This window comes from Tachypleus tridentatus, chromosome 2 (assembly GCF_004210375.1).
Source record: "Tachypleus tridentatus isolate NWPU-2018 chromosome 2, ASM421037v1, whole genome shotgun sequence".
Classification (NCBI taxonomy): domain Eukaryota; kingdom Metazoa; phylum Arthropoda; class Merostomata; order Xiphosura; family Limulidae; genus Tachypleus; species Tachypleus tridentatus.
Genome location: NC_134826.1, coordinates 90651354 through 90675646, shown reverse-complemented (window position 1 = coordinate 90675646; position 24293 = coordinate 90651354). Strand labels below are relative to the sequence as shown.

At 33.5% G+C, this 24293-nt stretch overlaps 1 protein-coding gene across 9 annotated transcripts in view; it reads left to right on the top strand.

Moving 5' to 3' along the window:
- LOC143244500 (armadillo-like helical domain-containing protein 3) overlaps positions 1 to 5925 on the top strand; it is a 112983-nt gene extending 107058 nt beyond the window's left edge. For all 9 annotated transcript variants that reach the window (XM_076489292.1, XM_076489300.1, XM_076489293.1 and 6 more), the window contains one exon: positions 3674 to 5925. In XM_076489292.1, coding sequence (XP_076345407.1) covers positions 3674 to 3766 — 93 coding nt within the window. In that variant the 3' untranslated portion in view covers positions 3767 to 5925. The remainder of the gene's footprint in view (positions 1 to 3673) is intronic.
- Positions 5926 to 24293: the final 18368 nt, after the last annotated feature.

Genomic DNA, 24293 nt, shown 5'->3' with positions numbered 1-24293 from the left:
TTTTATATATTTTTGACCATAATAATGAAGATGAACATTTGTCTTCCCACTTGTTTAATTTACTACACTTCCTCATCCAATATACTTTTGAATAAGAGTGTAGTGGCTCTTTGGTGTCTTTAGGCACTTTGATTACAATTTTTGCAAAGAACTCCCTTGTCTCAGATGTTTATCCTAAACCCATATCTACAGATAAGTACTTGATTTTTGTCATCCATCCTTAAATCTCGCCAAAAATATTGGGATTGTTCACACTTCAGTGAAGCTTAGAAATAACTTTTGCACTAACACTAACTCTAGCTAAAAGAATGAAGAACATATTCAAAAGATTAATTGCTAATGCAGTTATTTTCAAAAATGTGCCTTAATTTGAAAAACTTAAAATGTTTGTAAATGTACATTTTTTAAGTTTTATAGCCTTTTTTCATATTCTAGGTAATAGTGATAAGTTAACTTAGCTTAGGTAGGAATTGTGTTGCTTGTAAACCCTGTAGTTCCTTGTGACAAGATATTCATTCTAAAAACAGAAGCACAAGAAAAAGCTGGAGTTGTGTATTAAACTGACTGTAATAAATATTATTGATATTAGCTAGGTGAATTCTTTGGTAACTAAACACAATTCTTTGATTTATCACAAATCAAAATTTTCAAAATTACTACCAACTTTACTAATTATGCTTTCTGTAAGAACATCACTCGAAATTATCAACATTTGTAGGATAATCATTTAAATCATTACCTCTGTCCCGTGTAAGAGCTTTTCTTGTCTTTGTGCATTAAGGGCATGCCATTGTCATCTTGTGGTTTTAATTTTATATGTACATAACTCTGACATTTATGTTTTTTAGCAAACCATTAAAAATGTCCAAATATATTAATTTGCATCCTGATTTGCTTTAATTCATATTCAGATTTACAACTATTACTAAACTCAGTTTCAAATATTGATGCGATTAGTGTTGAAAGAAATGGTCTTTATTTTTAGTTAACATTTTTAGTGACCAAGTTTGGTTGAAGTGAATGTTTTTTTTATAAAATGTTAATTTAAGCTTCCCATAGGTTTCAGCTGTTGAAATACAGTTACTATAAGGTAGTACTTCTAAAAACAATATATAAGTGAACCATGACGTTCAATGTTGCGATATAATAGATAGTACATCTAAAGATAATATATTTGAAAATATTTGAAATCTGAGGTGTTAACTAGGTTGTGATGTTCAACATTTCAGTATAATATGTAGTTTTTAGGAAGATGATATGTTATTTTTGGTATTATTTCACACCTAAGGGTCTTCATAATATGAAGATATTATATAATATATGATATTATATGTTAAATATCATAGTTAACAAGTGGCTATGATATTCAATGTTATAGTACAGTGGGTTAAAATGTCTAGAAGATGATGAATCTACTCTGTAGACCTCTTTTTGTAGATTATAACAGATAGCTAGAGAGACAGACAGACAGACACACACATTATGTCCATTATAGTAGGAGTAGTTGTAGTATTGACACGAGTCACAGGAATGTTATTTATGTGATGTACAAATTATCTCCCTTCTACACGTGAAAACATGAGGACACATTCTTCTCTGTCTCTACAACCTTTTTATGTGTGATTGCTTTATAACATTTGTTTATATAATGTGTTTCAGAAATAACAAACATAAAATTACCATTATAGTTTATATTAGTCTTCAGGAACACCAAAATTCCTAAATACTTTTAAGTTCTCAAAAACAATTCCTGAAATGCACCTTTTCATTCACAAATGATATTATCTTCACAAAATAGGGCCGAAATGTGCTATACCACAGTGCTTTAACCTTGTGTGGGCTTATTAAGAACCATTTTATACCATTATGCAAATTTAGAGCCCCTGAATATATGTATCCAGCTGTACATAAAACTAAATAGCTACTTTGTATTTGAAAGTAGCATAATTTAAATGTTTTAACCATTTCACAAGGGGCTTCGTATATAATATACATGAATTCATCTACATAGATACACTATAACTTTTGATACAGCATGTGTTTCTTCACAAAATTTGATAGACGTTTAGTAAATATTACAATTATTTTGGAAAGAAAAAAATTCAAAGTGATTTCATGTTATGATTAGAACTTTTCTTTGTCCCAAAAATCTCCTAAATATATTTCAAACTTTTTGTTTAGTAAGACATTTTTTTTATGTTATTTCTATACCCTAACTATGTGGAGCCTTTCAGTTGACCAACCTAATAACAGCCATAAGAAATTAGGAAGTAAACATAAATTATGCTTTTTTTTATACTAGAATGACTACATATGATATGAAAATACAAATGTTTAGTTAAATTAGCTTAAGTCTCATAACACTATATATGAACATATATTTTTTTTTTTTATTATTATTATATTGACCTACAAGTTGTGCCTTTCTAACTTTCAAACAGTTGACTATTCTTCTACAGTAGTCGTGAAGAAGAATAGTCAGTTATTCAAAAGCGCTCAAGATTTGGGTCCCATTTTCAAAATATGCCTCACTAACATTACACGGCTTGCGTTGACATTGTGCACGTGCCTCATGTTACACATCCTATAATATAAGACTTACCTGTAGTCTTCCTTTTTCTAGCTTGTTAATATTGGTAATTTGAGTTCCTAATTTGTACAAAACATAAAGATCTGGTATTTTGACTCGCTAAAAATCTATATTTAGATGTGTTCTTTTAATATTTATTTTCAAATTAAGAAATTAACTCATATGTAATATTAAAGTTTGAGTTATAATCTACAATTTGATTCCAAACTTACTGACATAAATTCATAAAATAGTAGTTCAATTAGATATAAATTTAAGTTAACAAATGTGATGCCATAATATTTAACCCATGACACATTGAAAAAGGTTAATACAATTTGTATTTAATAAACTATGTATTTGTGGATTTCTTGCAGGAAGTCATCATGGATTTATTGTGATAATTTATTTCTTCTTGATTTTATGGTAAAATATACTGAATCATTTTATATACATTTTTTCTAACTAAGAAACAAGCTTGATGTTTTCTTTTATCACAAGTGTTATAGGTAATTAATGTATACCATAGAAAATACTTTAAAGAAATTGTGTATTTTGGTTACATTTTTTCTACAGTGTGCAAAATATTTTGATAGAAGTTCTATGTTACAGTTAACAAATTTATAACCTAGGAAATATTCTAACGGAAGTTGTATTATTGATAAATAATTTAATCTGTAGATAATTCTTTAGAGAAAATTGTGTTCCCTGAATAACATGTTGAACTTTTTTATTATTTCTTTTTATTTGAAAGGATAAGTCTTTCAGTTGAACTGAAAAAACAGAAGAGGTTAAAAAATCATTGTAGAAAACAAAAAGATAGCAATATTTTTGCCAAGGTTCCCAACAGCTGATTAAGTAAATTATTGACTACTCTGATTACTTGACCAGAATGTTAGTTATTTTTATTCTCCATGTAGCATATTTCATCCTATTTTTTTATATTATTAGATTTCATTATATTTTAGCAACATCTCCATGTTATTTTTATAACTGATTACTGAACTACCTATTGTTATTTATAACGTGGACAAAAATAATACTTGTATTTTTTAACAATATAATACTGGTGCTCTGTCATCATACAGTTTTTCATTTCATCAGGTACGAAGTGTTGTGTCTGAATACCAGCAATCTCTCAACTTCACTTCTCTGGAACAGCAAAATCTTCTTCAGGAATTCTCAACCATAACATAGTTGTGCAAATTTTATCTAGGATTTTTTTAAACCATCCACTGTTCTCTTCAAAATTTATTCTGCATTGTTCTACAGATTACAGTAGTCTGTAATATGATAGGGGAATTTAAACTTCACATTTTTTGTATTTAAATTTTTTAATGTATGTTAAGTTTTTGAAAACTAATATACTGTCAGATTTAAACTAGTTTCATTGCAGTTTTCTGTACAAATATCTGTTTTGTTTCCTTTTCAAACAATCATTGCAAGTAATTTTTTAATGATTATAAATCAAAAAACATTACCTTATTTGCATACAATTTCATGAATGTTGCTTGCGAAATGTTCAAAATAAAAATTACCTTATTTGCATACAATTTCATAAATGTTGCTTGCAAAATGTTCAAAATAAAAATAACTATGGGCTTTTGTTATGCTTGAATGTAATGATACAATTATACATTGTCTTTTATGGCAAATATTTTATGTATTACTGTTTTTATAAGACAATATAGGGTTAAATGGACACACCAATAGAATATATTTGAACTGTGTTTTATTTTATAATTTACAATTTCAGCCACCTTTTACAAAACTAATGTCTGTAAGTTAAGAAAACAATAATAACAGCATTATGATTTCAAAATTAATTATTAACATTATGGTCTATTTTATTCAAGTGTTTTTTTATACTGTAGTGGATCTTTGTAATCAATAACTAACTTTTTAGCATTTGTAGCTCAAACTTGTATCAGGTTGGATGCACTTAACCAGACTAACTTTTCCAATAATTATGTTCTCCAAGAAATATTACTTATAGCTTTGATTTCATGCTACAAAAATTGGGCTCCCTAGTAGTTTTCAGTATATTTTAACCCTAGCAGAGTTAACACTAGTCTCTCTGGAATATAAAAACATATTGCATACTAAAGTAGCCAAAGCTGCTGTAATTAAAAACTCATCACAAAGCAGCATCCCATCATTTTGATTGAATTCTTTTTTCTTAATTAAATATAACATTAATATTTTTAGCTTTAGAACTTTCATATATAAAAATGACTAGTTTTTTACTATAAAAATTAAGTATTCTTTTACAAATTCAATGCTGAAAAAAAAGTTGAATAATAGACAGTAAATTGCTTTATCTCTAAAATCTATACATTTTATGACAATGAGAACCAAAATTATATCTTTAAGATTTTTACTATTAAAACAAAATGTGTGTGTATATTATAAAATAATATGGGAAATTGGCACACTTATGGTTATTGAAAACTAAGCATACAAATGGATTTCAATTACTGCAAGACTAAGTTGAAAAAATTATTGAGGAGTAAGTAAAATAATACTTTGACACATAGATGTTTTATGTAGTTAGAAAATAAGTCTTTTTAGGGTTAGTTTGTACTACTTTCTTAGTTGTAAGAACATAAAAGTGAAAAGTACTTGTATTGTAACTTTGTAATTCAATTTTCAGAGTGTATTTGAGGTATCAGGAATGCAGTACATGTGTTTCTTTCTGTAGAAAAATCATCATCTATCAATTATTAAGTAAAGTTTTAGCACTTGACAATTAGTGAAAGGGTGTGTTTGCTCTCTCTCTCTCTCTCTTTACAACAACAGAAATCCTCTGAACCAAGGTGGTTCTGAAAAAATAAATCCTTGAATAGTTCCATAACAATTTGTTTTTTGAAGAAAAGATTGTTTCAAACTAATTCTATATAAAACAGTTTGCACTACAGAAATTTCTTTGAAATAAATAACTAAAATAATTATTGGTTATAATAAACCAAGTAAATGATTACATTAATTTTATAGCCACATTCGTAATCAAGTAAAACTGCATTAGGTAGCTCAAGATTTGAAAAATTAAGCATTTTACATTTTGTTGTTTATAGTGTTTACCAAGTTTATTTATGTAAATTCTACTTTAATTAAATATGCTAGAAAATGCCTCCAACAGTATGAACCAAATAAAAGTAACTGAGAAGAAGCTCACCATATACTAAAGTATTTATAATTTATACACAATATTATTGCATCTGAATTCTTGTATCTCGGTGAAGTTCACAAATCAGGGTATAAATCAGTTTGATGAATTGTCATGATTGTTGTAACCTTTAAAGTTGACAGTTTGTAAATAATTATTCTGTAAATAAAAAACATTCATGGTGAAGGAAGAGATGTAGTTTGTCCAGTAAAACATTTCTAATTCATTTGTTGAGTGACTTATTCAATATTCATTTCGGTATTTTTCAAAGTCAGGTGATTAAGAGAAGTATTGTTTAAATATAATCCATTTAAGTGGTATCACAAACATATATACACAGCTGTAAACGTAATGAAATTTACAGTTTCAGTTCTGACCAAAACTATGATAGAAGAATGTACAGATGATGGAAAATACAAAAGTCACTGCAATCATTCAAAAACTTACTGAAAAAAAAATGAACAGAAGTTGTGTATTGTGACAATACTTGATATGTCCTTTTGATTGAACATTTTCCTAATTGCAGAAGGCTTATAGCATTTATAACTGGCATATAATATGTGAAGTTGACACGTGTTCTGTATTGCGTAAACTGATGTAAACAAAAACGATCATTGGTACATTTTGAAGTTCAAATAGCTTATGGCAATTTAAAAAAAGTTACTTTCTGGCAAGTGCTGTTGTAGAAAGTAGGAATAAATATTCACAGAAAGAGAACAGAATAGTATTTTCATTCTTTTAAAACTTGTCTTTCTGGACTAGATTAACTCTGTAATATCTGTGTACTTTGATACCAGTAGGTGAGAGCTTTAAGTTCGTCACAAAATACAAAATTGCCTGTTTCTATAAATTATATTATAGGAAATGGATATCTGGAGATTCTTAGTGCTGCTTTAGCTGAATACATTGACATTCCAATGGTAGAGTATTTAAAAGACCAGTACTGTAAAAATTAATTGAATGTTTATAGGGTTAGTTCAGTGGTCTTGACTCCTTGTTGGATTAGGAATGTTGACTATAATTCATAATTTACTGTGTGTATACATTAAATGTTATGAGCTTGTAGTAAATCAGTTGTATTACAAAATTATTTGTACTCAAGATACGTCTCTGAATTAATTAGATTCTTTTCTGACTATTTTAATGCAGTTGAGTGTTTAAAGGTAAAGAGTTTAGTAAACTTAATTTCAATAAAATTGATGTTTTTTGGGTTTTTTATATATACGAGGGCTGTTCAAAAAATACGCGGACTGACGTCATAAAACAAAATGTACTTTATTTAGAAGTTACAGGTCTGGGACCCCTTCAAAGTACTCTCCTCCCCAACGCACACACTTATCCCAACGGTGTTTCCACTTGTTAAAACAGTCCTGGTACGCTTCTTTTGTAATGTCCTCCAGCTCATTCATCGCATTTGCCTTAATCTCGGGAATTGTCTCAAATCTTCTTCCTTTCAAGGGTCTTTCGAGTTTGGGGAACAAGAAAAAATCGCAAGGAACAAGATCAGGTGAGTAGGGGGGGTGGGGAAGAACAGTGATCGAGTGTTTGGCCAAAAACTCGAGTTCTGAGGCACAAATTTCGCAGCAACGCGGTGCATCTTCAATTTTTCGGTCAAAATCTCGTAACAAGATCCAACTGATATCCCACACTCTTCAGCAAGCTCCCTGACAGTCATACGTCGATTTGCCCGCACCAGGGTGTTGATTTTGTCGACGTGTGGGTCGTCAGTTGACGTGGAAGGACGTCCAGGACGCTCATCATCTTCAACCATCCTTAAAACGTTCATGCCACTTGAAACATGCCGTACGCTTCATAGCAACATCACCGTAGGCCGTGTTAAGCATAGCAAAAGTTTCAGTCGCAGATTTTCCAAGTTTAACACAAAATTTCACAGCAAGTCGTTGCTCATTCAGGTCATTCATTGTAAAATCCGCCAAACGAAAAAATCGCACTTCACTTAAAACCGAGTAGCTAATACACAAATGAAGATATCGGGAAATGGCGTCGTAATCAGCTGATCTGTGCGAACCTAGCGACACCAAGTGGATTTCCCCTGGAACCAACTGGAGCCGCGCAATTCAAACAGTCCGCGTATTTTTTGAACAGACCTCGTACATATATATAAAAATAAAACGTAATATAAACAGTAATTCAAGATTTTAAAAGAGCTTATTTTTCTTCTGGTGAGAGTTATGTGCCAATCATAATAAACATATTACCTTAATTCAGGGTTTTAAAAGTATTTACATTTCTTTTGGTGAAAATTATGTACCCATCATAAGAAATGCCTCACCCTGTAATGCTGGATTTTGAAACTGCTTTTCTTCTGCTGAGAATTTTATGTCTGCCACAAATATGTACACTACTGTATAACACTGGGTTTTAAAAAGTGTGTACTTTATTTTCAGTGAGAATTGTATCTTCAAGACTATTTCACCAAATATAGTAGTTTTTTGTTAGTTGATACATTAACATAGTTCAGTGCTGACATCTGTCCATAACTGGACAACAACAAGAAAATGTTTTCTTTGCTACAAGAAAAAAATACAACTGTTTCTGAGTGATTTTACAATGCATATTCTGCAAAAGGTACCATTTTGAACAGGCAGTTTTTGTTTTCTGAGTAGAGCAAAATTTTGGTTCAATGAAGATGTGCAGCTGATTGTATCACCATTTTTCTGATGGTTTGCCAGGGGGATAATACACTCTTAAAACATTTGTTAATCTCAGCTTCATGGACTGGAAAGAACCTGACAGAACAAAAGTTTATCAAGAAATGCTGCTTTCTGTGGATGTAATATATTATTCATCTCCTAAAGCACCTTCTCTGCCACTGTTTGATAATGAAAAAGTCACTTTTTTTTTAAGAAATAAAGTTTAGAGATGAATAGTGAAAAAACTTTGTTACAACATGTGAACAAGAGTATGTCATTATCAGTCTGATGATTGTATAGTGTTTGAGTTCTGTATTGGTCAATGCATATGAGTTTGCATTTCAGCTGCGAAGAAATGATACCATATGCCAAAAGACATGCTATGATAAGGCAGCAAAGTTCAAGCAGGGAGACTGGGTGTGACTTTTGTATGTTGCTTTCAGTTTGGAAAAAAATTTGGTTTAGCTTATCTCGTTCTCTAACAATTCAGTATATCATATTGTGAGTAGAGCAATCTTGCAATATGCATGAACACATTAAACAGCTGAAAAACAGAGTTACTGAAGAACCTCTAATGCATTGGTTTGATCAGAATCAGAGGTTGAAGCTGATTACACTGGACAACAAAAAGTTTTCTCTGTTTAAAGAAAAAATACTTGTGCCTGTTTAAGTTGATGATACTAAATTATGTTGAAAATTACTGTTCACTTCTAATTTTCAAGATATTCTTGTGTATATATATATATATATGTATGTATTAAAGAAATTTAATACTGATAAAGTTAAGTAAACAAAATCAAAAGGATGGACTGTGTTAAAAACAGCAAATCCAAACTTTTGACTTGCTACTTTAGTTTGTCACAAGCTGAAATAAAAATAAATTTATAAATAATAAAAAATGATGTACTAATTAAAAGATCTCAGGGTACAAGCTATAACGTGAGGTATAAAATGTACCTTAGGCATGGAGGTGACTGAAGAAGTAGAACCCATACTGTGATGGAGATACACCGTCTACCAGTCTTAACCTCCATTCACCAGTCTCACATAAGGAAATAAAACAAAGGAGTAGCAACAGATATAAAAATGGCAATTATGGAAGTGAGATGTGGGTACTCAAACCCACAACGTCCTGCATCTATATCACCCTTCACTGGCTGTAGACAGTTGTGGGAAGATGACTGCTCTCCAAAGTAAAGAAGAAAATAACCAATTGAAAAATAAGGTACTAAAATTTGGGGGTAAGTAAGTTAAAACCTTACCTCTTGAAGTAAGTATTCCAGCCCTTATTGTGGTAGAAAGGCACTAATTTGGTGGTGGTCGGATGCTATACTAGTTTATTCAGATAACTAGATGGGACTTTTCATACTGGTATACACTTACGACAGAAAGTGTTCGTACCCCTGCGTCCCAAGTAGTTTTTTGCTTATAACTTAAAAAGTATCACGATTAGGCTAATAGGCGTATAATATATTATAAATATTATACTAACACACATTTACATAAATTTGTATGTAAATTAAACGACAAATAAACTGTTTATAAACAAATAACCAAAAATAGGAGGAGCAGAAAGTGTTCGTACATTTCAGAACGTGCGAAAAAACTGATGTTCCCGTAAAAGTTTTGTATAGTTTGGCGAATAAACTACATTATACCATTCCAGAACCAGACACTTGGTTCATAATTATTGGAATTTAGCCAGCAAAAAATTTACTTCCGGAAATTTAGCGCCGTCTCCGTCATTATCTGCTTGGTCATCATGGCGAACAGGAAACAACTGTCCAGTGATTTAAAAACCCGAATTATTGTAAAATACAAGTCTCGTGTGTCTCTTTCCGGTATTGCTACACAACTGAATGTGCCGAAATCTAATGTTCAAAGCATAATTGCCAAGTTTAAGCTTACAGGATCAACTGCTAACCTCCCTCGTTCCTTACGCCCTACCAAAATTCCAGAGAGAACCAAGAGGAAGGTTCTCAGAGAAGTTAGTAGGAACCCTCGTTTAACACGTAATGACATACAGAAACTGGGGTTGAAGTAAGCACCTTTACACTTACGAACATGTTACGCTCTTCTGGGTTCAAAGCATGCCGTCCTCGTAGAACTCCATATTTAAAGCCTGTTCATTTAGAAGTACGATTGAGGTATGCAAGAAAGTTTGTAGATAAACCCTTTATCTATTGAAAGAGTATTCTTTGGTCAGACGAGACTAAAATTGAGCTTTTCGGCCACAATAATGTTCGCAATATTTTCCGTAAGAAGGGGGGAACGAAATCTCCCAAAGGACACTGTCCCTACAGTTAAACACGGAGGTGGCTCCATCATGTTATGGGGTTCCTTCAGCTCTTCTGATGTAGGCAGCCTTCACCGCGTAAACGGAATCATGAAAAAAGAAGAGTACGTTGATATATTAGGCACTTATATCAAGAATGATGACCGGAACTTGCGGCTTGGGCGTCGTTGAATCTTCCAGCATGACAATGACCTTAAGCACACATCGAAATATGTGCAATCCTGGTTGCAGAGGAACCATATAAGCGTTCTGGAGTGGCCATCGCAACCACCCGATATCAACCCAAATGATAACGTTTGGCATAAGTTGAAGACCAGAGTTCATCAGCGTCATCCGATAAACTTGCAAGAGTTGGAGTCCTTCTGTAGAGAAGAATGGAAGAAAATACCAGTCGAGCACTGCCATCATTGAGAGCTATGAGGAGAGATTGCGCTAAGTAATTCACCTGAAAGGCTACATAACTGACCATTAAAGTACACATGAACACTTTCTGTTCCTTCTATGTTTGGTTATTTCTTTATAAACAGTTTGTTTGTCATTCAATTTACCTACAAATTTATGTAGATGTGTATTAGTATAATATTTATAATACCATACGTCTATTAGCCTAATCGCGATACTTTTTAAGTTATGAGCAAAAACTACTCGGGACGCAGGGGTACGAACACTTTCCGTCGTAACTGTAATTCGTTTAATAATCTCTCGTCACTGTAGGTTTCCATCGTTCTTGATGATATCACTGTTCCATTATAGAAATATCTTGTGAAAGTATTCACTATGTTTTCTGCACCTAGATCAGTTGGAAAGAAGTGTAAATGAAATCTTAGACCAATTTTTTGTTGTTGTTCTCAGGCATTTCATCAATCATCACAGCATAGTTTTCATCACAAAAAGAAACAATGGTATACCCACTTTGCAGGAGTGCAATAACTTTTAGGCCACCACATAAGTTCTACCTATAGTGAGCATATTCGATGGCCTCAAGTATAACCTGTCTGCTTTGATAAGTTTCTTTCATGTTTACGTCATGAGCAACGAGAATCAACGGCTTAGTGTTCCATTTGTGCACATGTACAGTTTTTACGCTAACTTTAGATGATCTGACAAAACGTTTCCATTCTTGATGATCTTCAATACTTAATTCTTTCGTTAGTACAACATTTTTACATAAACGCAAAGTATTTTCAGTGCTGTGATAAGAAGTAGGTATTTGGTGGAAACTTCAGTGAACTGAAATGCTTGTTCACGGAGCTAATAAAATTCATTGTTATAAACGAGAGCCAAGAAATTCTCCATGTTGTTCTGATAAAGATAAGTCACTAATGAAATGATTTAGTTTTTCATGTGTAATCAGATGAGACAGTTTATGTTTAGATGCCACAGGCATACTTATTCAGCCACTCTGTCAAGCAAAATATGCAAGCTTTACAACACGTAAATGGAGCCCTGATGTTTTTCCTGGTCACCAGTTTTACTCCCCAAATAGTGGTTGTAAGCCCACTTACCTTGCATGCAATTACTTAAACTGAAGGCAGCTAACATCTTGTATGATGTTCTAAGAAACATAAATTTATTTATTATTACATGAATAGAATTTATGAAAAGTTTAGAAAACAAAGTTTTGCAGAATCTGATTATATCTCTGATGTGATGCACGGAGAAAGATCGAACTTCGTTTTTACTGTGCGCAGAGCAAGTCGAAGTGACCAACTGACTAAGAGGACTCTGATTTCGGTTCTTTTATACTCATTCGAAAGACTTCTCGAGTGTTCTAACAAACTGAGCACGTGCAAAGTTCGTAATTCGCGGGCAGAAGAGGTGAGAGTGGGAATGAACCCAAAGTTGTGCAAGTTGCTGCGTTTATACCGAGAAAAAAGAGCATATACGAAAAGTATGAGTATATTCGGAATTTTACACTAATAAAATACAGTCAATGTTTGAAGTTACCAAAACTATATGCCTTTTACTGTTCAAATAAACTTAATTTCACAACATTTATTTATTGTACTGAGTTCAGTACTGATAAAATATTGAGGTATTACAATAACTCAAATTCTAGAAGTGATGAACATATTATGGCAAAATATTTGAAATCATCAACCGACTCCAAAACACTGAGTTTTCGCCAGTAGCAAATTTTTATTGTAAGTATATTTCAGACAATGGTGAAAGGACTCTTTGATATAATTTCAAATTAGACAAAGATAAAATGCGCTTGAAATACTTGCTTGGTGATACGAGACGAGTCAGATAAGGAGCTGTGTGACAACACTGATGGTCGACGAAGATAATTAAGGAGACCTCCTGATCAGTATAGTTATAATTAACTGTCTTGGAGTTAGGACAGTTCATTGATTGTAAAATTCGTGTCTTAGAGAAAGTAGCATTTCTTGTTCTCAAGCTATTAAGCAGAGTTTCATGGTTGCGATATCCGTATATTAATTGGTGATAACTACTCAATTCTCGTAAGGTTTATAAATATAATGCCTAGAATATCACCAGCTTGTACTACTAGATATCATTGCTAGAAGTTCAGATTTGTATCTTTATTATATAACAAAGCCACATCGGGCTATTGCTCTATTCACCGAGCTGAATTGAACCCCTGATTCTAGTGATATAAGTCCGTAGACTTACTCTTGTCTCGCCAGGAGTATGAGTTTGAAATCTATGCTTACTTTCTGAGCTCTAGAGTGATTTTGGGTTTGGTTTGAATTTCGTGCAAAGCTACACGAGAGCTATCTGCTCTAACCGTCCATAATTTAGCAGTGTAAGACTAGAAGGAAGGCAGTTAGTCATCATCACCTATTGCCAACTCTTAGGCTACTCTTTTACCAACGATTAGTGGAATTGACTGTAGCATTATAACGCCCTCACAGCTGAAAGGGCGTGCATGTTTCGTGTGACAAGGATTCTAACCCGCGACCCTCGGATTACGAGTCGAGCGCCTTAACCACTTGGCTAAGCCAGGCCAGAGATTTTTGGTGGTGACATCTTGTGATAACTGATTAGATTATTTAGCTTTGCTGCAGTGGAATTTCTTTTCAACAAAACTGCTCAATACTCGTTAGATATGCAGCTGATGTTATTAGATCTAACATTTAAAATGTTTTCACTCGACAGCGCTGAAAATGGCCATTAGAATTTCTAATATATCATATATACATATATGCACGGGATCGAGTAAAATTTCCGGCTTAAGCAGATTTTCCAGCTCAGATAGTGAGCATGCATTTCCGTAACTATACATAATTTTTGAGTTGAACGTTATACTTGCTTGACTCAAGACGTTTGTGAATAAAGTTATTATACTGTTTATGCTATATTTATTAGAAAATGCACAAAAATAGGCATTCAAAATATGCATAAGTACACAAAATCTTAATCAAATTTATTTGAAGAAAATGTGCAATTTCAACTGTTTCGTTTTGTTTTTTTTTCAATGGGCTTTCTCATGCGGTTAAAAGAGAACGCCAACTCTACGACCTTTTCATAAAGTTTATTTTCCCCCTCCATTTTTGTATATAATTTGATAACGTTAATACAACTTAACATTTGCGTTGAAATAGAACTATCTATTTCCTCACTATCTTTACCATTTTGTTCATCTTCTGAATTTCTAACACTTTTACCATCTTGCGATTCTACCATGGATTTTCAATCAATTTTATCAGTTTCTGTTAAAATATTTTTGTCAACGTTCACAGAATCATCTGCATAAATCTTCTCAATCAGAGTTTGGATTTCACCACAATCGTTATAACAAAACTTCTCCACAATCTCCGCCATTATCAAGAATAAATCCACAGTTTCGAAAGCACTTTATTACGCATTTGATTGAATGACTTCAAAATGCAATTGCATCTAACACGTCAATTTTCATGGTCATTTCAGATGCTCTCTTACAGTCTTCCACGTTTGCAATAATATGCTGAAGCATCAATTTCCTGTATTTCAAGTTTATACACTGTATAATTGTTGTTGTTGTTGTTTTGAATTAAGCACAAAGCTACACAATGGGCTATCTATGCTCTGCCCACCACGAGTATTGAAACCCGGTTTTTAGCGCAGACATACCGCTGAGCCACTGGGAGGCCACTGTATAATTCCATTATCTAGTGGCTGTAGAACTGATGTTGTAAATGGAGGTAGAAAGACTAAACAAATATTTGAAAGTTGAACTTTTGAGTGACAAGAAGCATTATCTAGAAAAAGTAGAATATTCCTATTTTCTTGTTCCATTCTTTTGTTTAATTTGTTCAAAAATTCCTCGAATATAACACTTGTCAACCACGTTTTATTATTCGCTTTCCATTCCACAGGAAGTTGATTCTTCCTTAAATTTTTGAAACAGCGCGGATTTTTACTTTTATCTATTACCCATTGTTTCTCTAGTTTTCCATCAGCAAATGCATCCAAAAGTGGACATTCGTTCTTTCGAATAGCGACCTCTGGAATAATGACGGCAGAAAAAAGAACAAAATATACTTAACCAATACTTGCTGTAACAAAATGTCCGAGAATTTATTAATGTTTAAAGAAATTATTATTAAATAAGAAATTAATATTTAATCCAAAACATTTTTTTTCCGCCTTACCCAAGTTCTAATCTTACTTGTTGGTAGATGTGGTAAGTGAAAGATAGTGTTTCGTCCGCGTTACGCAGGTTCCGTCGTATAGAGGAACATTATCATCAGAGAAATCTTAAGATAATGCTGCAAAAGTTTGATATTTTCGGCTTAGACAGGTTTTACTGCATATATATATATATATATATTCATTTCAATTTGTAAAGCTAAAGGAATTTTGTAATCCTTACTTTACGAGCACGGGTAGAATTCTGAAATGTGTATTCACATTATGTTTATACAAATACCGCATAAGATGTTGTTTTGTAATAAAAGTACGAAATTATTACAGTAAACTCTCATTGTTTCGAAGTCGCTAGAACCGAATATATCACTTGTATCGAAGTTGTTGACTGGTCCGGCCAACTGTCCATATAAATACATAGTAACAAAAGCCCCTTGAACCAAACTGCATGTATCGAAGTGTCGGCTTGTAACGATGTATAATTATAGTCCCTAGGGTGTGAAAAGCATCAATATTACATCCTTTGTATCGAACCAGGTACGAAGATATTTATTTTTCTCTTCTTCCCTAAATTAATTGTCACCGCTGCCGGCTGCCGACCACCCGCTAGCAAGTGCAATTAGTCAGTCTCCGCGCAACAATGTGTGGTGCCACCATCAAAATCTTACACTTGAGAAATAGCGGACTGCAGATGGGGTAGTAGATTAGCCTAGCAATGTTTTTACAACAATTATGGTCAATAACACTTTAAACCCCTGCCCGCCCCAATTCACCCGCCCTCCCAGCAAAAATTAGCTTAGATATAAAATTTTCAGATTATGGCTTGAGTAGATTATGCCTGGGCAGCCTGCATGCTGTGGCCTATAAAAAGCTAATCACAGTCAAATTAAACAGATCATTAATCATTGATCATGGCGAAGCGCAAGCTTGTATCGATAGAAACTAAAATTGCAGCAATAGAAGAAGTTGAAAAAAAAGTTAAAACAAAAACAGAAATAGCAAAAGCATTTGATGTGCCTCTGAACACTTTGTCAACATGGTTGAAAAATAAAGAGGCCATATTGTCTTCTCGAGACAACTTTTGTCCCAATAGAAAACGCATGCGAACTGCAAAACATTCTTACCTAGAAGCGGCATTGCTACTGTGGTTCAAAAATGCTAGATCAGAGAATGTTCCTATCTCTGGGCCTGTTATGCAAGCAAAGGCAAAAATACTTGCTGATCAAATGGGAATCACTGACTTTTGCATGAGTGATGGGTGGTTAACCCGAGACTGCTGATAATGATCTGATCACTAGCGCGCCCCTGAAAGACAGCGATATTGTGGCCATGGTGCAAAATAAACAGACACCAGAAAATGACAGTGAAAGTGAAGATGACGACAATGAGGAACCCCCCATCCCAACACATTCTGCAGCTCGTGAGATGTGCCTGCAACTTCAGAGATATCTTGAACACCAGGCTAACGCAGGACAGTTTATCTTTCAATTAAACATGATGGAGCGTTTTGTGACCAAGTACCAGAGGGACAGCAGTTCGCAAAAAAGCATTGTGCAATATTTCAAGTGACTCCAGTTAGACGTTCTTGCTGGTGTTTGTATCCTGTACATTATAATTACATATGTCTATATTATGAATGTTATTTTTTTACATGTTTTTTTTTTACAAGTGCTGTTAATTGTCCTTTTGAATGTCATTAAATGTGTTTTAAGTGTTTACACACGTGTGACTTCTGAGTCTTTAATCCAATTACCGGTACTGCAACAGCCGTCAGTTATAGGGCCTACCATTACCAGACTTGGCTAGTGAATGAAAAAAAAAATCCTTTTTAACGAACTTCTTTTGTAACGAACAATTCTCTTTGGTCCCTACGACTTCGTTACAACGAGAGTTTACTGTATAACATTTACACAAGCATATAAGATATTTACATGACTTTCACACTTAGAATGAGTGAATCGTACTTTTAATAAGCACAGAACAGGCATCTGGATGTTCTAAACCTTTTCAGGAATACCATTATTTCCCTATATTTTTATGTATATTTGATAGGTGGCTAAGTGTTTGTGACAGTATAGAACAGCAAATGCATTTTACTGTTGAATTTCGTATTTTTGAGAGTACAATAACGAATACCTCAATGAATAACAAAAATGTTAATTCTGACTGGAGGAATCCTGTCTGTGATCATTTCGTAATGTTGAAGTAATGAATTGAACTTATCCTCGAATAGATGGCAGCACAATACTAAAAGTGTAGGTATCGACTCGCAGAAGAAGTAACAATTTGTATTTCCATAATACTGCGCTTAAGTACATTAACAGATTACACAGTTAACATAATTGTTAAGTATTAAATGAATATAAATAATTACTTTTACTAGAATGTTAAAGGGTGATATTTAAAAAGTGAAGCTGTGATTAGTGACCTGTGAAGTTATTACAAAATACAACGTATTTGATGCTTTCATTAATGTTGGCAAAGGAAAATATTAAGCTATGGTACTGAAATATTGTACAGGTAGGAATTTTTAATCGAACAGATTGAAAATGTCAGTGAAAAATATTTTCAACTGGATCAAACTAAAATATCCATGAGCGGGTGAAATTTTGAAAATAAATTCGATCCACGAAATGAAACTTGTGTATCGTGCTAAAATAAACTTGGCGTGTCCAGTATTTTACTTGGTTTTAATCTGATATACTCAATTGTGTTAAATGAAATATTCCATAAGTCTCCAATGATTCAATGGCTATTCCTTATCAACTCTGCTATGGTACAAGTTACAGGTACAACACGTGTCTGTACTGATTGTGAGCATATGACACACTTCACATGAAATTGCTTTAAAGGAGTGGTACTTCACATGCATAAAGACGGTTTTATGGGAAGACGATATGTTTGTGAAGCTAAAACCCAGAGCTTTCACAGTCTTGACCAACATTTGATTACTTGTATAACAACATGTGCTCTGCAGTTCAATACTTCCTTCTCCATCAAATCTAGTTTTGGTTACTATAACAATCAGGTGGTGGTAGAAAACGCAGGTGCATGGGAGAAATGGCTGTATTCATTTAGAAATGATACAGTAAGGACAACAGTATACCTTGTTAAAACGTTTATTCCTTACGTCTGGTGAAATGAGATTTTCACAGGTACAGGAGAGGGGTTACCTTATACAGGATAAACTACAAATCAGTACATGTTTGCCTGTAGAAATGTCGTTTTGTCAGGGAACACTTTTTATCCTTTTTCAAATTATGTTTTTGGGACAGAATTTAATTGCCATTGGACCATTACAACTTTGAAACATATATATATGTATCTAACTGTACTTCCGACCAATCAGAAATCTGATTGACTTTGAATCGAGACTTTTCCTGTTTAAAATCAGATTCTTCGGTCTTCAGGGTACATTATTGTTACAGCTAGTCAAAAGGAGAAATTTCTGTTTGGTTGCAGAGCGAACCCTACGTCTCTCACTTCAGTAGAAGAATACAACCTGTTCAATGGCTTTATGAAGTACCAAAGATTTTGACAAAGATCTGCTTTTGGAAGAAATATCCAATATCAAGGTGCCCAACGGGCTAATTTTGAAGCCTCAAGAACGGGTGAAACCATCACTAACATGCTTCTAAATACACTGCCGATATTGTGAAAACCATCCTCTACCCCTACGATCATTATTGAGTCAAATATATAGGCTAATCAACCCAATGCACTCACAAGGTCACAAGGTAAGGCATCCGAGAAAATTGCGCGAAACCACCTTTTACTGTCTTGTCGGAAATGGTAACAGTAGTTTCTCACACTTCAACGAACTGTAAGTTTATATGAAATGATATCGTAACACCAAGAAACGTTTTTCCAGAGTTACGATTCAGAAAGTCACCCCAAAATCATTCAGGATAGCATGTACCACCACCAAAATTTCACAAATTAACCTCTAGCTTCTCCTAGTTCCAATGACTTTAATTCTGACTCATTATATACTGAAACTAGCTTTAACCTCAAAACATTATGGCAAATAAAACTCTATAATTAAGTTGTTTTTGTTTGGTACTAAGCACAAAGCTACACAAATAAGAAATTTAATCATAACAGGTATCAGATTCTAGCCTTCTTTTATCATTTTAACATTTTGTTTACCCTTAATGTATTTAGAGAAATCCTTACTGTTAATATTTAAATTTTCATTCTATCTTTTCTTGTGCATTATTTTTGATGTTCTAATTTCTTGTTTCATCAGTACTCTCGATCTACTAAGTCTCTCATCATAGCAGTCAATTTAAATTTCTTAAATTATGATGTTTTTCTTTAATTTTATCTCTTAAACAGTCTATGAGCCAACCTGGTTTTTTACTCGCAGCTATCCTTTTCTTTCTAGAAGTAATATATTTCCCTCGAATATTTAAAAATATATATCTTTAAAATTTTTCCACGTCTGATCAGTTTCTCCAAATAACGTAAGTGCCCAATTCACAACAGATAATGCTTGTCGAATCAGTATCTTAGCGTTAGAACGTTATTAAACGTGTCATTGTATTCAGTGATAATTAGAAGATTTGAAGCCAGTCTCTAAATGTTAATTAGTAGTGGGTTGAAGTATCTCATTGTTGAATGATAGATGATATTAAGTTAGTACCGTCGTGTTAATAGTAACACAGTAAATAATGGTAGTTGGTCATTTCCAATTGTGAATGATAACTAGACGGTTTCAAGTCAATATATAAGTACTCACTAATTGTTTGATTTTTCGTACTGTGAATAACAACTAGATTATTTCAAATAAGTACCTAAGTCTTAATTAATTGTTACACATGCCCCTCTGTGAGTAGTAGCTAGATGGTTTTAAGTTAGTATTTATGCATTAATTAGTTGTTAGGCGTGTCCCATTACGGAATGATATCTAAACGATTTTAAGTTAGTATCTAAGTGTTAATCTAATAACAGGTAACTTGTTTCTTATCAGCATCTAGGTGTTTATTAAACGTAAGATGCGTTTCATTGTAGAATGATAGATAAGTGACGTCAAGTCTCTGAGTGACAGTTTTATGGTTTCTTGCCAATACCTAAGCGATAACTAGTTGTTAGACGTGTCTCACTGTTCAATGATGACTAGACTGTTTCAAATCAGTAACTAACTCTTAGTTAGTAGCTAGTAGTGTCTTACTATTATATGATAGATAGATTGTTTAAAGTCAGTGTTAGTTGTTACACCTGTCCTTGTGTTCAATGATAACAAGATGGTTTCATGTCTGTTTCTTACTTTCAGTTAGTTGTTAGATGTCTCCCACTGTTGAATGATTTAAAAAAAAAAAAAAAAATTTCAAATCAGTATTTAAGTCTTAACTACTTGTCAGGCGTGTCCCACTGTGAATGAAAGATGCTATCAGGACAGTAACTATGTATTAATTACTTGTTAAACGTGTCTCATTGCGAATGATAAGTAAACAGTTTCATGTCAGTATCTAAATGTTAATTAGTAGCTGGAAGTATCTCAATGTTAAATTGTTCAATGGACAGCTAGCATGTTACAAGTCAGTATCTACGTCTTAATTAGTTGTTTGGCGTTTTCCGCTGAATGATAGCTAGTCGGTTTCGTGTCAGTATTTTAAAGGCAATAAGTAGCTTTAAATATATCAGTATTAACTTATAGCTAGATGGTTTCAATCAAGTATCTAAAGATATTCGTCTCCCACTGTTATAGATAGCTGAAAGCTTTCATGTCAGTATATACATGTTAATTACCTGGTAGAAATATTACATTTATTTGTATCTCGCGCTCTCATCTAGACACCCATTTTTGGTAATGTATAACCACGTGCGTCACAAACACATATGCTCCGCCTCCAATGTCGTTGCGACTATCTCTCCCGGCTTGAATTGGCATCCTCCGCGTCTTCACGAAACTTCGCGCTTCACTCGATGTTAGACCAGATAGATACTCATCTCCAAATCCGAGTGGTATTAACATTTTATCTCACGTGGGGTGAAGAGAAAAAAAAATGTTTCTGGCCAACCCGACTTGTATTTCAAGCCCTAAAATTAATTTTGAGGCTTGAAATATATTAAACCTAAATTCCTGCCACGAATTTTTATTTTTATTTTGAGACGCATCACACTGTAAATGATATATGATTTCAAGTCATTATTTAAATGTTAATTTCCTGTTAATCGTTTTCTACTGTATATGGTAGACATATTGTTTCAAGTCAGTATTTACGTGTGAATTAGATGTTACATATATCACACTGTTGAATCATAGCTAGATTGTTTGTACCGAGAACCAAAGTATTAATTACTTGTTAGACGTGTCCCACAATAAATTATACTTACGTGGTTTCATGTCAGTATTTAAGTGATAGTTATTTGTTAGACGTGTGCTACTGCAAAAAATACCGAGATAGTTTGAACTAACTTTTAATTAGTAACTAGAAGCGCCGCACTGTTGAATGATATCAAGGTGATTTGAATTTGGTATCTAAGTGTCAATCAGTTTTAGGCATGTCCAGCTGTGAATGAAAGTCACTATCTAAATATTAAATAGTTTTTAAATATTTCCCAGTTTGAATAATAGCTATATGGTTTCAAATCAATATCTATGTATTAATTAGTTGTTAGATGCGTCCTAGTTTGATTGATAAGAAGGTAGTTTCAAGTCAGTACCTAAGTATGAATTAATCGGTTATACCTGCCCCACTGTGAATGATGGCTACATGTCTTCAAATCAGTATCTAAGTGTTAATTTGCAGCTAGGAGTGTCCCACTGATACGTGATAGCTAAATGGATTCAACTCCGTATCTAAGTGTCAATTAGCTGATAATAGTATTACATTTTGAATGACAGCTAGATGGTTTCAAGTCAGTATCCAACTGTTAACTAGTTAAGTGTGTCCCACTATTTAATGATATATAAGTAGTTACAATATAGTATATAAGAATGGAATGTTTCTTAATATTTAGCAACAAAATCATAACCTAATATTATTATTCGTGTATGTACTGAAAGTATAATATGAAATGTATAGACAACAAAACTGGAAAAAATATTTGTTAATTTAGAGTCTTCATGGATTAAAGAGGTTTGCTTTTTAATTTAAAATGTTGGTGATACGGCAAACTATAGCTCAATTCATAAACAATTTATGTTTTAAACTGAATCAATATATTTCCTTTCATGATAAATGTTATGCATTTAGCTATAATTACAGTAAACTCTCAATGTTTCGAAGTCGCTAGAACCGAATATATCACTTGTATCGAAGTTGTTGACTGGTCCGGCCAACTGTCCATATAAATACATAGTAATAAAAGCCCCTTGAACCGAACTGCATGTATCGAAGTGTCGGCTTGTAACGATGTATAATTATAGTCCCTAGGGTGTGAAAAGCATCAATATTACATCCTTTGTATCGAACCAGGTACGAAGATATTTATTTTTCTCTTCTTCCCTAAATTAATTGTCACCGCTGCCGGCTGCCGACCACCCGCTAGCAAATGCAATTAGTCAGTCTCCGCGCAACATTGTGTGGTGCCACCATCAAAATCTTACACTTGAGAAATAGCGGACTGCAGATGGGGTAGTAGATTAGCCTAGCAATGTTTTTACAACAATTATGGTCAATAACACTTTAAACCCCTGCCCGCCCCAACTCACCTGCCCTCCCAGCAAAAATTAGCTTGGATATAAAATTTTCAGATTATGGCTTGAGTAGATTATGCCTGGGCAGCCTGCATGCTGTGGCCTATAAAAGGCTAATCACAGTCAAATTAAACAGATCATTAATCATTGATCATGGCGAAGCGCAAGCTTGTATCGATAGAAACTAAAATTGCAGCAATAGAAGAAGTTGAAAAAAAAGTTAAAACAAAAACAGAAATAGCAAAAGCATTTGATGTGCCTCTGAACACTTTGTCAACATGGTTGAAAAATAAAGAGGCCATATTGTCTTCTCGAGACAACTTTTGTCCCAATAGAAAACGCATGCGAACTGCAAAACATTCTTACCTAGAAGCGGCATTGCTACTGTGGTTCAAAATGCTAGATCAGAGAATGTTCCTATCTCTGGGCCTGTTATGCAAGCAAAGGCAAAAATACTTGCTGATCAAATGGGAATCACTGACTTTTGCATGAGTGATGGGTGGTTAACCCGAGACTGCTGATAATGATCTGATCACTAGCGCGCCCCTGACAGACAGCGATATTGTGGCCATGGTGCAAAATAAACAGACACCAGAAAATGACAGTGAAAGTGAAGATGACGACAATGAGGAACCCCCCATCCCAACACATTCTGCAGCTCGTGAGATGTGCCTGCAACTTCAGAGATATCTTGAACACCAGGCTAACGCAGGACAGTTTATCTTTCAATTAAACATGATGGAGCGTTTTGTGAACAAGTACCAGAGGGACAGCAGTTCGCAAAAAAGCATTGTGCAATATTTCAAGTGACTCCAGTTAGACGTTCTTGCTGGTGTTTGTATCCTGTACATTATAATTACATATGTCTATATTATGAATGTTATTTTTTTACATGTTTTTTTTTTTTACAAGTGCTGTTAATTGTCCTTTTGAATGTCATTAAATGTGTTTTAAGTGTTTACACACGTGTGACTTCTGAGTCTTTAATCCAATTACCGGTACTGCAACAGCCGTCAGTTATAGGGCCTACCATTACCAGACTTGGCTAGTGAATGAAAAAAAAAAAATCCTTTTTAACGAACTTCTTTCGTAACGAACAATTCTCTTTGGTCCCTACGACTTCGTTACAACGAGAGTTTACTGTATTGGTGATCCACACTACGTTTTTACTTTAAGCTTATCATACCAACGCTCACTACTCTTATAAAGTTTCACGACACCTTTGCACTACAATCACTAAAATCGTAATGGACAAACAGTAATGGAACTATTCTATTTGGAGAAATGCATTTTGGCTTTTATGATTCCTCCTATTTCGAGAAAGCAAGACAAATTAAGTGTGACGGTACATGCCATACACTAGCAGTCAT